General features: G+C 49.1%; 1 protein-coding gene across 6 annotated transcripts in view; it reads left to right on the top strand.

The window, feature by feature from the left end:
• PAPLN (papilin, proteoglycan like sulfated glycoprotein) overlaps positions 1-14333 on the top strand; it is a 51367-nt gene that overhangs the window by 31966 nt on the left and 5068 nt on the right. For 3 of the 6 annotated variants that reach the window (XM_063159143.1, XM_063159147.1, XM_063159146.1), the window contains 14 exons: positions 529-705; positions 1989-2145; positions 2773-2859; positions 3365-3665; positions 3792-3909; positions 4601-4730; positions 5941-6568; positions 7336-7473; positions 8834-8958; positions 9706-9844; positions 11217-11354; positions 11971-12098; positions 12632-12740; positions 14039-14214. In XM_063159143.1, coding sequence (XP_063015213.1) covers positions 529-705; positions 1989-2145; positions 2773-2859; positions 3365-3665; positions 3792-3909; positions 4601-4730; positions 5941-6568; positions 7336-7473; positions 8834-8958; positions 9706-9844; positions 11217-11354; positions 11971-12098; positions 12632-12740; positions 14039-14214 — 2551 coding nt within the window. The remainder of the gene's footprint in view (positions 1-528; positions 706-1988; positions 2146-2772; positions 2860-3364; positions 3666-3791; positions 3910-4600; positions 4731-5940; positions 6569-7335; positions 7474-8833; positions 8959-9705; positions 9845-11216; positions 11355-11970; positions 12099-12631; positions 12741-14038; positions 14215-14333) is intronic. The other 3 variants (XM_063159144.1, XM_063159145.1, XM_063159148.1) reach the window with 3 other exon arrangements.

Below are 14333 nucleotides of genomic sequence, written 5' to 3'. Positions count from 1 at the left end.
TGTCACAAACTAGTTACTGGTATAGAAATTGTCACAGGTCCACGCTGTAAAAATAGAGCACAAGCCTTCAAACAAAAGACATGAGCAATATAAGAACCTAACCTTTTACTTTCCCTAAAATTCTTCACCTTCCATTGATTTTAATCACATGTAAATAACATGAGTTTACAGATATTTTCTACCATGTCTTGTTCTCAATGTATTTTGCAGTGTCTGGCATTTTTCTGATATTTTTCTAAATTCATCCTCCACATCTCCTTTGGGGAGACATCAGGAGTAAGTATATGAATAGGCCAAAATCCTCCAGTGAGCTCCAGATCTTCCAGACCCTATCCCATGCTCCCATGCTTTATTTTCTACTCTGCAGCATAAACAGCTACTCTGCTAAATCCCACCCCAGAAAATTATTTTAATGATAGCTGGTTGTTCCAGGCAGTCTCAAAATGGTGTTCTGCTCTAATGATAGGGAGCCCAGCCTGCAAGAGGAAACCAGGTGCTTCTTTGTAATTGTTGGGTCCCTTTCTGCAGTGCTCAGCCAGCTGTGGGGAAGGAGTGCAGACCCGGACTGTCACCTGCAGGACACGGCAGGGCTCCCAGGCTCAGGACTTTGCTTGTCTAATGGAGCCAAAGCCATCGGCCACCCAGCCCTGCCTTAAGGAGAACTGCATCCAGGAAATCAGCTGGCACGTTGGAGACTGGGGTCTGGTGAGCACCTCGCTGTCATGGCTCCAGAATTACTGATTGTATTGCTGTGCTCCTCACAAACAAGCTTTGATCCGTGCAGTCTGCACATAGACTGAGGCTGGGAGCAAGGACTTCTTCATTACCAGCCTCTTGGCTCACAGTTGTGTTGTAACTGGCACGAGTAATGCTCCAGTTAATCTGATGCCCGCTTTGTGTGCAGCTGCTACAAAAATAAATCCTTCTGAGGGGAGATTATCGTTTCAGTGACAGTGGCAAAATGCAGCCAATAAGCTGAAACAATCCACTCTTGCTGCTTATCCTCAATTCTTTGCTCCATCGCTGTGATCAGCAGAACAGCTCTTAGCCCAAGTTTGGCTCAGAGATGTAGGCTTCAGAACTGGTCATTGCACTTGGTGATATGCTTTAATCTATCTGAAGCACAGTTTATCTGAATAGTTTTAAAAAATATACTTTCATCTTGTCTTTGTGGTGGAAGCCAGACTGTCCTCAACCTGGGAAAAGTGTCAGGGGGTAGAGATATGGGTATATCAAATGCATCAGGTGACTTCCAAACACACTTTTTCACTTCTGTGCTAGTCAGACCAGCTTGTTCTGGGCTAAAACATGTTACATATGCTTCTTCATGAGATGTGGGCCAAGTTACAGCTAAAGAAGTTTCATATCTTAATCTGATCTTTCCCCTGACTTTCTGATATCAGAAGGTCTCCTATCTGCCTCTCTGAATTAGAGGGAAATACTCTCCAAATATTTATAGAACTTGCCATGAGCCATATGGGTTGCACAGACACCTCATCCTATCCCCTCCTCTGAGCCTCTGGTCCCTCTTATCCACAGCTTCCAGTAAGGCAAACTCCAGTTAGCTGCTTACAAGAAAGCCCCTCATTTGCTTTCCAGTTCTAATTTGTTGTTCTTGAATGCAAACTGACCCACCCACAGCTGGTGGATCCCCAGAGAATTGAGGTGCCTTTCTGCCTTCAGGCTGAAATGATTCTCTCCTGCTCCCTGACACCGCTGTGGGTAACAGCAGCTCATCTGGATGTTACAGGCTGAGTGTGGCACAGAGCCTAATGCTTCAGGGCTGGGTGGAACATCTGGTAAAATGGTTTAAAGTATGGTTTTCTAATTGTTCAGATGATTCCAGCTGAAATGTTATTTGCTTTGTCTTGGTGGAGGAAGCTGTGCTCAGCCTGCAGCTAATCATGCAGCTGTTCCCCACTTCTGATCCGTGGGGTTTCTGCATTCAGCCTTTGCTGCCTGCTCAGTGCCTTGTCTCTGTGCCCAAGTGTTCCAAGAGCTGCGATTCAGGCATCCGGACACGCCAGGTCATCTGTGCTGACGGCGACTCCAAAGTCTACAGTGCTGAGACATGCAGAGCCATCCAGCCACAGAAACCAGCCACCCTGGGCAGCTGCAACACACAGCCCTGCTACCTGCCACAGCGTGAGTGGTATTGCTGCACACTCAGCTTTTCCCAACATGCTTTTGCTTAGGAGTAGAAACTCCCAGCTCTGCACCAGCTTATGTTCTCAGCTTTTTGCCTGCCTATCTCCATCCTGTGATTCTGCCAAGGTTATGCGCACAAAGCATCTTCAGAGTCCCAGTACCTGTGCTGTTTGAAATGTATGCAACAGGCCTGGGAACAACATTGGCGTGTGTCCGTTTTGAATCCAATGTTCTATGATCCACTGTGTGTGTGCTGCAGACAGATCCCAGACATCCCAGTCCAGAAGGATGATAACTTGGGTAGGCTCAGTAGCAAAAACTATAGCCAACTTTCATCCCTCTGTGGACTGGTTCTAAAGGAGTCACAACTTTTCAGAACATTTTGCTTCTTGTCTGTGTCTATTCCCCATGTCAGAGCTACAACGCTGACTTTTGCCTGCCCGTTGTAGGTCACTTGTCCTGACAATCCAATCGAATCCAATTGCTGCTCAGCAGCTATTGCTCAAGAGGAACAGGAACATTTTCATCAACTGTTGTCTCCTGCTGACTGCTGGATGTATTTGCAATTATTAGAGCACAGTGCTGGACTAACTGCACCCATTTTGTGTATGTGTCTCTTTGCAGAGGTCCCCAGCATGCAGGACACTATGGGATACAATGTCACTCGCCAGTCCTTGCTGACACGTTACAACCCAAACAGCCCTGCCCCAGGTTTGGAAGAATTTTTTTAATTTGGGGGTTGATGATGGGATACTTGGAATAGGCTGTGATAGGGACTGGGATCATTCTTTTCTTCATTTCTCTCATTTTTTTCCATGGGCTCCTATAAAGTCAAGGAGCCAGGAACAAAATGTAGATCCTTTACACCAACAGTCAGCAGTATTTGAATCTATCCATGCAGAAGACTCTGTACAGGAGATGGATCCCAGGTTCTGTCAGCATGACTTAAGTGCTGGCTGGAAGAAATTATGCCCAAAGCAGATCATAGGAACAAGAAAGGATGATGTGAAGGGACCACAGCAATGTGGTTTCTCATGGAACAACAGGAAGAATGGTCAAGGCAATGAGCAAAGTACCTCAACCAGATGAGAAGCATGGGCCAGAAGACACCTCTAGATGTGATTCAGAAAATCCTGCCAGGTAGCCTTGGGCAGGTGAAAGAGAGCAGAGAGGAGGAAAGCTGGCCAGATTTTCATGCTCACCTGCATACCTTGAGTTCTCTCCCCAGATTCTGATGATGGAAGAATGCACCCGGGGAAGACCATGATCCATAGTGCCTCAGGGAACCAGCACATTCCGTCCACCAAAGACCAGGGCATCAACTTGGTTGCTGTGCACTGGGAGCCCCAGTCCAGCTCCCCAGGTCCCCATCGGCTCAGCCTCTCTCAGGACTCCCCTGCAGGGACTGGCTCCCAGGACTGCCACCAGAGCCCACATGGCTGCTGTCCAGATGGGCGCACTCTGGCATCGGGCCCTCTGGGGAGAGGTTGTCCTTTCAGTACCTGCCACCAAAACAGGTAGCTGGAAGTAGATAGGCCTGAGCAAGGAGGCATTGCCTTTCCTGGCAATGTCCTTCCTGAATCTTGCAGCCCATGCCTGTTGACCAGGCAGGTCAGGTGTTACTGCAGCCCTTCTGTCTGCAGGTATGGCTGCTGCCCCGATGGAGTATCAGCTGCCCAGGGTCCAAACAACATTGGATGCCCACAATATCACCGTGACATTCGAACGAGACAAAATCATCCCACTACAACCACTCCAGCAGTAAGTACAAGAGCTTTTTGCGTTTTAGGAGTTGGTCAGATGCAGAGAATCAGATTTGACCCTGCTTACTCACATTGTGGATTCTGTTGGGCTTCATCTCCACCAGTAATACTTGAGGAACCAATACTTGGGGCATGGCATCAAGCCCTTTGGCCCACCATGCTCCTGCTCAGTCCGGGGTGTTCACCTGCAATCCTCTACAAGCAGGGCACAGAGCAGGTGGTGAGGAGATGTCTGAGAAATAGAAAGCCATCCTATGTAGACCTGATTGAATAATCCTGAGTAATTAAATTTCTGATGGTCAGAAGATTGCTATCCAGTTTCTAGGGGGAAAAAAAGGGAATAGCATGGCTTCTATTAATTGCTTTTGTTTGTCAACTCTGCAGATTAATTCAAGGTGGGGAGGTGATCCCTCCCATAGGTTGGGGTGCATGTTGGTGGCAGCAATAAGAACTGTCCTGCTGCTGGGCTGCTTAGGTATGCCTTGCAGAGAAGTGCAGCCCCGGCTCCATGGCTGACAGCCAAGTTTCCCACCCCTTCCCAGGACAAAAGCCTCTAGGAGGCAAACAAGCAAACAGTGGTGCCTCTAACAGCCAGCTGTGTGCAGCTGAGAGCTTGCACACGGTGCTTTGCATGTGCTGCTGTCCTCATGCGTGAGGATAACTCTTGGCTTTCCATTCCCGTCCCCAAGGCAAGCCAAGCCTTGTCCCAGCAGCAGCCCTCGGGGGAGTGCCGCGGCTCCATGTACGGCTGCTGTTTTGACAACATCGCCTCAGCCAAAGGCCCTCAAGGGGAAGGATGTCTCAATAGGCCCAACTACCGTAAGTGATGCTTTGGTATAGATACACAAAATAGATACTGGTTTAGATACACAAAAAGAGTCCAGTAGCATCTAGAAGTTTCCTGTGTCTGCTCTCTGTAAAATGTAGTAAATAATCTCTCTGAAGAGAATTTCTACCTGGCAGTTGGGGCACCAGGAGTGTACAAAAGAAGCTTGAGGATTCAGCTCTACCAGCTGATGCAAAAATTATGGTTGTCCTCTGCTGATAGTTGGACAGAAGTGTGTTTGTGTGATCTTTGTCAGTCTGTAGGACTACTCAGGAGTGGTTTGTCCCTGAGAGGACACTTTGATGCAGCCTGGAGTGCTCTGAACTAATTACCCAGGTTAAGAAGTAGGGATCTCCTGTGGAATCAGGACAGTGCTTGGTCTTCAGACAGCCTGTGGACAGGGGAGAAATGAGAACTACATGGGGAAGGAGGGATTGCTCAGGGCTGCATGGATGCCCTTAGCCAGCAAAGTTCAATCAAGTGCCTGCTGTGCTATGAGGATACTAGGGCTGGTGGGCAAAAGCTCCTTTAGTGCCCAGCTGTACCCACTGCAGGCACATTGCTGCTGCAGGGCCTTACCCTCCTGCTGCAGCACAGAGATTGCTCACTGGCTGTCCCTGTGGTGCAGCCTTGGGGAAGGGGAAAACTCTCTGGGTTCTCTCAGCTGAGACACAGCTTGACAAAGCATCCTGCAGCAAGAGCCCTGCATCCAGTGTTTGTCAGCATGTGGCTGATACCCGTGGCTCTGGGTTTGTAAACACCTTGGGCCATGCTCCTCTTTATATCAGTGTGCAGGGGTATTCTGTAATTTATAACTCTTCTTCACAGCTGGGTCTAAGCCACTTGCTTTGTGAGCTGGAAATGTACAGGTGGCAGCCATATGTCCCTTGCAGGAGAGGAAGCTCCAGAGCCTGCTTTGCAGTTGCAGAATTCTCCAAGCAAGGCTGTAAAGCATCTGTCTAGTATCTAGATTCAGAAATGTCTCTGAGAATGGTTCTTCCATCAGAGGCAAAACTGAGGCAAAAAGAAACATGTGAGCAGTTTCTCAGTTTCAAAGCTGGGTAGGACACCTAGGTGTCCTACTTTCTCACCTGCCCTTTGCCCACAGGGCCATCAGATAAATCATAGGTAGGTGGCTTGAAGCCCCTGGACCTTTGTGCTTTGTGACCCTCACATCTCCCTCTGTTCCACTCTTTTTGGTAGCATACCCTGTCATGTGCCTGCTGCCCAGTGCCCACGGCCCTTGCACCAACTGGACCACTCGCTGGTACTTTGTGGGAGTTGTTGGCAAGTGCAACCGCTTTTGGTATGGTGGCTGTCACGGTAATAGAAACAGCTTTGCCTCGGAGGAGGAGTGCATGAGAGCGTGCCACAGCTCTGTGGGGGCCAGTCATCTGGAGATCCAGCCCTCTTCTGGCACAGAAGCCCTGCAGCACCAGCAGACTGGCTCCAGTTCTCACACAGGACATGCTCAGGGTCAGCAGCAGTCACGCACAAGAGAGACTGCAAGTCACAGACAAGAAGGAAGAACCTATGGGGCTTCACTCCCCGGGCAAGACAGCCGCAGCTGGAGGAGGGACGTGCTGCCAGAGGCCCTGCCAAGGTCTGGGGTGCTGGAGAGCCAGAGAAGCAGACTGGACAGGCTGGGCCAGCTGCACTCCTGGGACACAGCCCTGCCTGGGCCCTCGGACAGGCAGAGCAGCGGTGGCCAGCAGGGGCAGTCTCGGGAAGGCAAGCAGTGGCGTGAAGCTTTCGGAGCAGATGTTTCTGTGACAGAGGGATTTGGGCACCAGGAGTCTGCAGACTTGTTCCCAGCACAGGCTCTGCACAGGTGATGATTTCCATCTATCCTTCCCCCCTGTTCTTCCAGCTCATTATGAAGCATCAGTGGAGCTTTCTCTGGAGTGAAAATGTTGCCTCAGCTGGGACTAGCTAACTGGGGATACCGTGTGATGGATTAGCTACACATGTGGCCCCTTGGTTAATCAAGGTATTCAGGCTCTGGCATTACCTGTGGTCTCTTTCCTCACATACTCCCTGGTCTCTGACAGAACTGAAGTATCATGTGTGAAAAGACTGCAGAATCCTGAGGTCTCTGTCTGGGAGGCCTTCTAACACTGTAAATGAGAATCCATAGGTATTGTTCTTGTTCTGACCAACAAATTTAGCTGGCACTCTGACTTCAGAGCCTTTATCTCAGCACTGCATGGAGCAGCAGTGGGTTGTTCTAGGGAAGACTTGTAAGATGCAGACTTTGGGTCAAGATTCAGACAGTGTTACTCTGAAAATCAGGAGTGTATAGAGCTAGATCTAAACATATCTGTACTGGATCTATCTGTCTGCTGAGCTAAACCTTGTTCCTTCAGAAGAGAGGGGTTACAGGGCTTTCTTCCAGGAGATATTGTAGCATTCACTCTGTCCACAGCAGCCTTTGCTGTATAGGAGAGGGCTCCCCATGCTGCCCAGTGCATCTGCTCAAAGCTGAATGGGCAGCTGGTCCTGCTTTGCCTTGTGGTTGTAACTCATTCAGAGTCACACGAGAGGACACAGAGGTGAGGAGGGCAGCAGAAGTGCCAATGGAATCACTTTCTCTCTCAGAACAATCCTGGAGGAAGGCAGGCCCCCTCTTGTGACAGCAGTTGTGGGACAAAACATCCAGCTGGTCTGCAAGACAGGCGTGTCCCCACTCTCCAGAGTGGAGTGGATGAAGAACAGCCGACCCATCTCCTCTGACAGGTGAGCTCAGATCCCTTCATTGTAGAGCAGATGGGCTCCTTGCTGGGCAGAGTGCCAAATATGCAGTCCAAAAAGGAGTGTCGTGGTTTCACCCCAGCTGGCAACTCAGCCCACAGAGCTGCTCACTCACCCCTGGTGGGATGGGAGAGAGAATCAGAAGGGTAAAACTGAGAAAATCCAGAGACTGAGATAAAGACAGTTGAAAAGCTAAAACAAAAGCCGTGGGTGCAAGCAAAGCAAAACAAGGGCTTCATTCATCACTTCCCACAGGCAGGCAGGTGTTCAGCTGTCTCCAGAAGAGCAGGGCCCCATCACACATAACAGTGACTTGGGAAGACAAACGCCATCACTCCGAACTCCCCCCTGCTCCTCCTCCTCTCCCCAGCTTTACATGCTGAGCATGATGCCATATGGTATGGAATATCCCTGTGGTCTGTCAGGGTCAGCTGTCCCAGCTGCGTCCCCTCCCAGCTTCTTGTGCACCCGCAGCCCACTGGTGGATGGGGTGAGAAGTAGAAAAGGCCTTGATTTGGTGTAAACACTTCTCAGCAGTAGTGAAAACATCAACACTGTTTTCAGCACAAATCCAAAACACAGCCACATACCAGCTACTGTGAAAAAAAATTAACACTACACCAGCCACAACCAGCACACTTTTTTTTTAAAGAAATAAAGAAACTCCTATTTTCATCTACTGTCCACCTGCTCTGTGCATAGCAGAAACAGGTACAGTGTGCACCAGTAATGAGGTGCGGGCTAGAATTATGGGGCAGAGCAAGTGTTATGCTGTCCCATAACACTGGTGGAAGCTGATGTGGGTAGTGATGCAGAAAAATATTGCTTCTCTTGGGTTCATCTTGGGGCAGCACAAAGCCAGTAGTTGGGGGTGAAACTTGCAGCCTAATAATCCAGAGTTCCTCTGGCTGAAAATCTCTAGTACAATTGTTTTTTAAACTACTTTTAAACCTGTTTTTCCTGGGAAGTCTGTTTCCAGCAAGTCTGTCTGGAGCCAGTCAGTCCTTTTGTGTTATGAAAATCACAGTTATGCTTTTCTGTTTGCAGTTGACTGCTGGGACTCAGGCTCCCCCCTGGAAGGGCAGTTTGCCTCCTTGTGGGAGAGTTACTGAAAGCAGTTCCCTGTTTTCCATTTCAGTTTTCCTCTCTGTTCCTGACCTCCTTTCTGCTGCAGTTTTTCCCCCCTGCCTGTGACCCGTCTGTGGTCAGCAGGGTTTTGTTTTTTCCTGAGCCAGGGAGGGCCCCACACGGGGATGGTTTGTGTGGCACCAGCCCGGGCTGGCTGCTGTGCCCTGGGGCTGCTGCGGGTGCCCGGGCAGGCGGCAGCGCTCCCCCCGTGTTGCAGGCACACCTACCAGTCCGACAGCTCCCTGGTGATCAGCCACGTCGGGCCCGAGGACGCTGGCACCTACACGTGCCTCACTTCTGACGGGAGGACCGAGAGCCGACAGATTCAGCTGCAGATAACAGGTGAATTATCTTCTACTCAGGGCTCCTCATTAAACGTTACTGAGCACAGGCTCAATAAAGCCAGTTGCAGGAGGAAATTCCCTCTGCTGCCAAGAGGGAGAGTGGAGGCAGCAGGGCCTCTTTTGGTGTTACCTCATGATCAAGCCTTAACCCTAAAATACTTTCTCCCCTGCCGTGTCACCCCATTAATGGAGTTGTGTCTTGCCTGTAACCCACCCTGTTTCTATCATGGCAAGTATGTCTTCCTCCCTGAGAGCCATCAGCTGCCTCCTGATCCAAAATAGAACTGCTGGTGCATTTTTATGTTTTGTGTTTTGCCCAAACAGGTCCTGCTGGGTAACAAATAATTTCCTGTTCTGAAAACTGTGCCTTATTTCAGAAACAAAACCAAAAAGATGAAAGACTAATCTCAAAAGATGGGCCAGAAAGGCACCCTGTAGACTTCAATCTCTGAAGTGTGCTTTGTCACAGCAATGGCACATGGGGCAGAAGGCACTGTGGCCTCAGGGATGTTGCAACATGTTCAGTGACAGAGGAGGAAAAGGAGTCTAAAATTGCTTGCCTGCAGGTCTGTGACTCTCATTAGTAGACAGCGCAGGTTTACTGCACTAGTCAGCCAAAAAGCAGATGGCTGAAGGGCTCTTTGGCTCTGGTTCAGCAAGCTCTCCCAGGCTCACAGAAACCCTATGCAATAGGTCACAGTAAGAAGTGTCCTTTTATTCACATATGGCATTTTGTTTTGAATAGAGTACCAGAGCAGTGTTGTGGCCGAGGGTGAGAGAGGCCAGGTCCTTCAGGAGGCAGATCAGCAGCGCCCAGCATTATCCAGAGGCAGGCAGCTTGGGCAGGCAGCCGGCTCCTCCGTGCCTCAGCAGCTCACATACAGGTACGTGCACCTACAGCAACAGTTGTTGGAGCCAGGTGATGAACCATATGGCATCTCTTCATGTAGAAAAGCCAAAGACTGGAAAGGTCCTGGGTCAACTGTTCCAGGGCGCAGTTGGGAAGCATGCAGTACTGAACTGCTGACAACGGGAACGGGAGAAGATCCCAGCCGCAAGCTGGCTTCTGTCCTCCCCAAGGATCTCTTGAAAGAGGCATGCTCTGAGCAAAGATGGACAGGGAAGCTGGCAGCAAAGCAGCTGGGCTTGAACAAAAGAACTCTTGAGACAGCATCCTTAGCTGTTCATGTTAGTGCAGGCAGAAAGAGAAACCTGTTCTGAAAAAAAGCAAAGCAAATAGGAGCTGCTTAACTAGCACAAAATAGGCATATGTGCATTGAAGAAAACTTCAGCTCCTCCAGCCTCCACTAACTAATTTAAAATGTTTTGTGAACAAACCAGTTTGAGTCTCATCATATACTGGCATTTTTGTTGCTTCTTGCGTAGTTTTTTATTGCTTCTAGGCCCCACAGAAATAAAGGGGGACAAATTATTTTTGCCTTAAATGAAGCATGTTGGGATTCCAGATTAAATAGGGCAATCTGATCTCTCTCTATTTTTGAGTTTACAGCCTAAAACCCAGCCAATTTGCTGAACTCTGCAGCAATCTCCTTAGCTGCTTCTGCTAAAAGCAGTAATAAGTGATTCATTGAATTAAGGCTCTTTGGTTTTATTTTTTGAGATCAAGAATTCAGGTCACAGAATGGGGGTAGGGTAGATGACGTTTTGTTTAACTGTGGGAACACATGGTTTAGTTCCCTTCTAAGACAGTGTTTAGCTGTAGTTATAAGAGAGCAAAAAATATGAGATGAGTGTTGTGAGGACACGACCTCAGCCTTTCTGCTGCATGAAATGGACAAGCAGCTCCTGGACCTGGTGCAGTCAGGTGATTGCAATAGGCTCTTCACACCCTAAAAAGGCTCATTTCTGTGTGCCAGAGAAGCACCTAAGGGGAATCTTGCTCAGTGTCCTCTTTAGGACTTTGTACTGTTTGCCATGTGTTCACATTGTTAATGCTTCTTCAGCTGTTATCCACAGAGTTGTTATAAGGGTTGCTGTCTGTAAATTAAGCTGGCTGACAGGAGTGCAGCACCAAGCTGTGCTGAACTAGAGCAGGATTTTATAGAGGCTCCTCTTTTCTGAACGTTGGGAGTGAATGTTGGTAATGGCAAGCATCAGAGCTCTCATGGGAGTAGAGACCTCCCTTTGCCATTGGAGGCAAAAAATAAGGCCTGTGATTGATAAAGCCTTGTGCTGAAGGTCAAATGCTAAGCAAGGAAGTTTCTACCTCTTTTGCTGTGCTTGTGAACTTTGCAGGTTGAAAATGGATAAGAGCGAGCCCACAGTAGTGGAGGCCCATATTGGGGAAAGAGTCAGACTGCCCTGCACAGTGGAAGCATCACCAGCTCTCACCATTGAGTGGCAGAAAGATGGGCAGCCCCTCTCCTCTCCCAGGTGAGCTCCCAGGTGGTTCCAGCTGTTCATGAGAAGAGCCTCCTCCTTGCTTTTCCTTCCCCATTTCCTCTCTGAGAGAGCAGAGCTGTTGGCCATGCAGCGAGGGCCTGTCTGGCTTTATGCTGTCCAGCCTCCTCCATCAGGGCCAGGCAGATGGAAGTTTGAATGTTGAACCCTTGAGGGAACAGCTGTGACACAGGGTCCATAAGTGAACCAGGGTTCAGATTTATTCAGTTACAAGGTTAGCAGAAAAAGAACACATGGCTAGCAAATTTGGCAAAAAACAGCTGGTCAGTGAGCAAGGGCAGAGGTTCTCAGCAGAGAGACATCAGAGCATCTGCAGTGAACTTCCACAGCTACTTCCACAGCTGCTCTCCCCTCTCTCTGCTCCCAGAAATCTGCTCTAGCAGCAAGTTTTTCCAGACTCTTACAGCATCAGTGCTGGGATTTGAGGACTAAGGGTTGCATTACAACCCCTGCAGCATCTGAGCTGCTAAATCTTTGCTCAATGGTACTACGAAGTTGTACATGAGGCTTAGCTTCACCTCTGCTGGCTCTCAGGAGTGCCATCCTGACCCAAGCACAGGCTGAGGGACACGCTGGCTTTGTTCCCCAGGCACAGACAGCAGTCGGACGGGGCCCTGCTGATCAGCAGGGTCAGCTCTGAGGACATTGGCTTCTTCACCTGCCTTGCCTCCAATGGACGTGACCGCGACCAGCGCCAGGTCCTGCTCCGGCCTCTAGGTACGGGGTGGGTGGCAGCACACCCGGCCCGTGGGCACAGGAGGGGGAAACAGGGCCCTGTGCAGGGCCAGCGTGGTTCCATTGCTGGCTGTGCCTCTTTGCTTCACACCTAGAGTTTAACAGGCATCCTGAGGGCAAGGGAAGAATGAGTTGCTTTACCCAGTGGTCATCTGCATGTGTCCAGTGCTCCAAGCAGCTGGGAAAAGGGGATTGACGGCACAATAAGAGTGACTCTCAGGGCCTTGTTTCTGGGACACTGATGTGGGATAAGAGCAAGAGAAACTAGAGATGGCTCTTCTGTGTATGTGACATGCATGTGTCCAGCTTTGAGACCTCTGTTACTTGTCCTTTCTTGGGCCAAAGTCCTAGGAAATCCACATTCCCCAGAGCAGCAGTGACACAGCCTCAAACATGCTGTTTCAAGGCCCAGGGGCTTTTAGCTTATTATGAGTTGTGTTGGACTTTTCCCATGAGGGAATGCTCCTACTCCCGGGGAGAGGGTGGCATTAGTGATGATTTCCCATCTGGCCCAGGAGAGTTGAGGATCACTGGTCTTCTGCCAAGCATCACGGTACCTGAGGGAGGGACTGCTCAGCTTCATTGTACAGTGACTGGCAACAATGTGAATATAAGGTGGTCAAGGTAAGCAAAAATGAGATGGAACTTCTCTTTCCTTCTCTTCCTAAACCTCATCATTTACCCTCCAAATAATTAATGCAGGGTGCCAGATATGCCAGAGACCACAGTTATCAGCCCCAACTAGTATCACCTACCCTTTCTTAAAACAACTTGGATGTTACCCAGAAATCCTGGACAAGATCCCTGTGGAGTGTGGGGGTCATCAAGTTCATGTTCCACCCAAATAAGGAGAAAACCAGACGTTAAACTAAGATTTCATGGAGTTCAGAAGGGCTCTGTGCTGGAAAACTAGTGATATGAAAATAACATGAATGAAAATGAGTAATCAGAGGAAAAGCTTTAGTTGCTTTTCAAAAAACCCTCTCTGCCTAATTGTGACAGACATTTTGGACCCTCTTCTCCCAGCTTCCTGTTGCAACAGTTCTATTTACTGTCAGTGGGAGCAAAGGAGATTTAGAAGCATTTGAAAGTGAAAAGCTGTGTCCTCTTATCCTGATAGTTTACCAGGAATCTCTGAATTTGTGCAAGTGTTTAGTGAGGATTGTTTTTGCTGTTTGAAAATAATCAGTTCTCCTTTGGAGCGTTCTTACAAACTCTCCAGAGAGATGGACGGGTAAATGTTGAAATTCCAAGGATTAGGACTGAAGTTGAAGCGGGCCATCTCACACACAGAGCTTTTCTTCTATACATAAGTTTGGTATTTGACCTAACAAAATGATGCATGTTTCAGAGTTGTAACGAAGCCCTTTTCAGTGAAACCAATTTCATTTCATTGGTAACCAGGAGTTCACAATTCAGGCAGTTTTCCTGCTGGGCACAGATTATTCTAGGAAGAACTGAGCAGAGACACAATATTGCTGTTTTTTTAAACAAATTTTTAAAGGGAGAGGAAAGAGGGTGCATTGTTCACTACCCTATATGCTCATCAAGCAATATGTGCTGCTATCAATGGCAGCCAAACAAGTACTGCCAGACCACAACCTGGAGAGACGGAAAGGCACACTGGATTTTCTCTTAGTTCCTCAAACCTCAAGAATGTGTGCTAGCAGAAAGGGCAATGTCTTTGCACAGAGCACACAGACTCAGCTACCTCCCACGCAGACACTGGGCAACGGATGCAGACTGACTCAGGCTCATGTTACCACCCAACTGCAGGGCCAGGTTGTGCAAAAGATTTCTTCCTTCCTGCTGAACTTGTAAAAAAATCACCCCTTTCACAGAACATCATTTTCCAAAGAGCACAGGAAGCTCCTTTAGCACCCATGGGTGGCAATAGTGAAATATTTTGTTTTTCACCACAGGAACGGAGTTCCCATGTGGGGGGATGGCCACCACATCCACCTGTCCCAGGATGGAAGCCTGACTATCAGCAACGTCCAAGAGGCTGACGAGGGATCCTACACGTGCAGCGCCTACAGAGGCAGCAGCTCCGTCAGCGCCAGCTCGGAGGTGAAGGTGCTGAGGAGCCGGCCTAGCAGTGAGTCCAGCCCAGCCTTCCAGCTTCCCCCATCCTTCCTGCTTCCCCCATCCTTCCTGCTTCTCCCATCCTTCCTGCTTCTCCCATCCTTCCTGCTTCCCCCATCCTTCCTGCTTCTC

The sequence above is a fragment of the Melospiza melodia genome, chromosome 6, assembly GCF_035770615.1.
Source record: "Melospiza melodia melodia isolate bMelMel2 chromosome 6, bMelMel2.pri, whole genome shotgun sequence".
NCBI classification, from domain to species: Eukaryota; Metazoa; Chordata; class Aves; order Passeriformes; family Passerellidae; genus Melospiza; species Melospiza melodia.
This window is presented reverse-complemented; position numbering and strand designations above follow the sequence as displayed.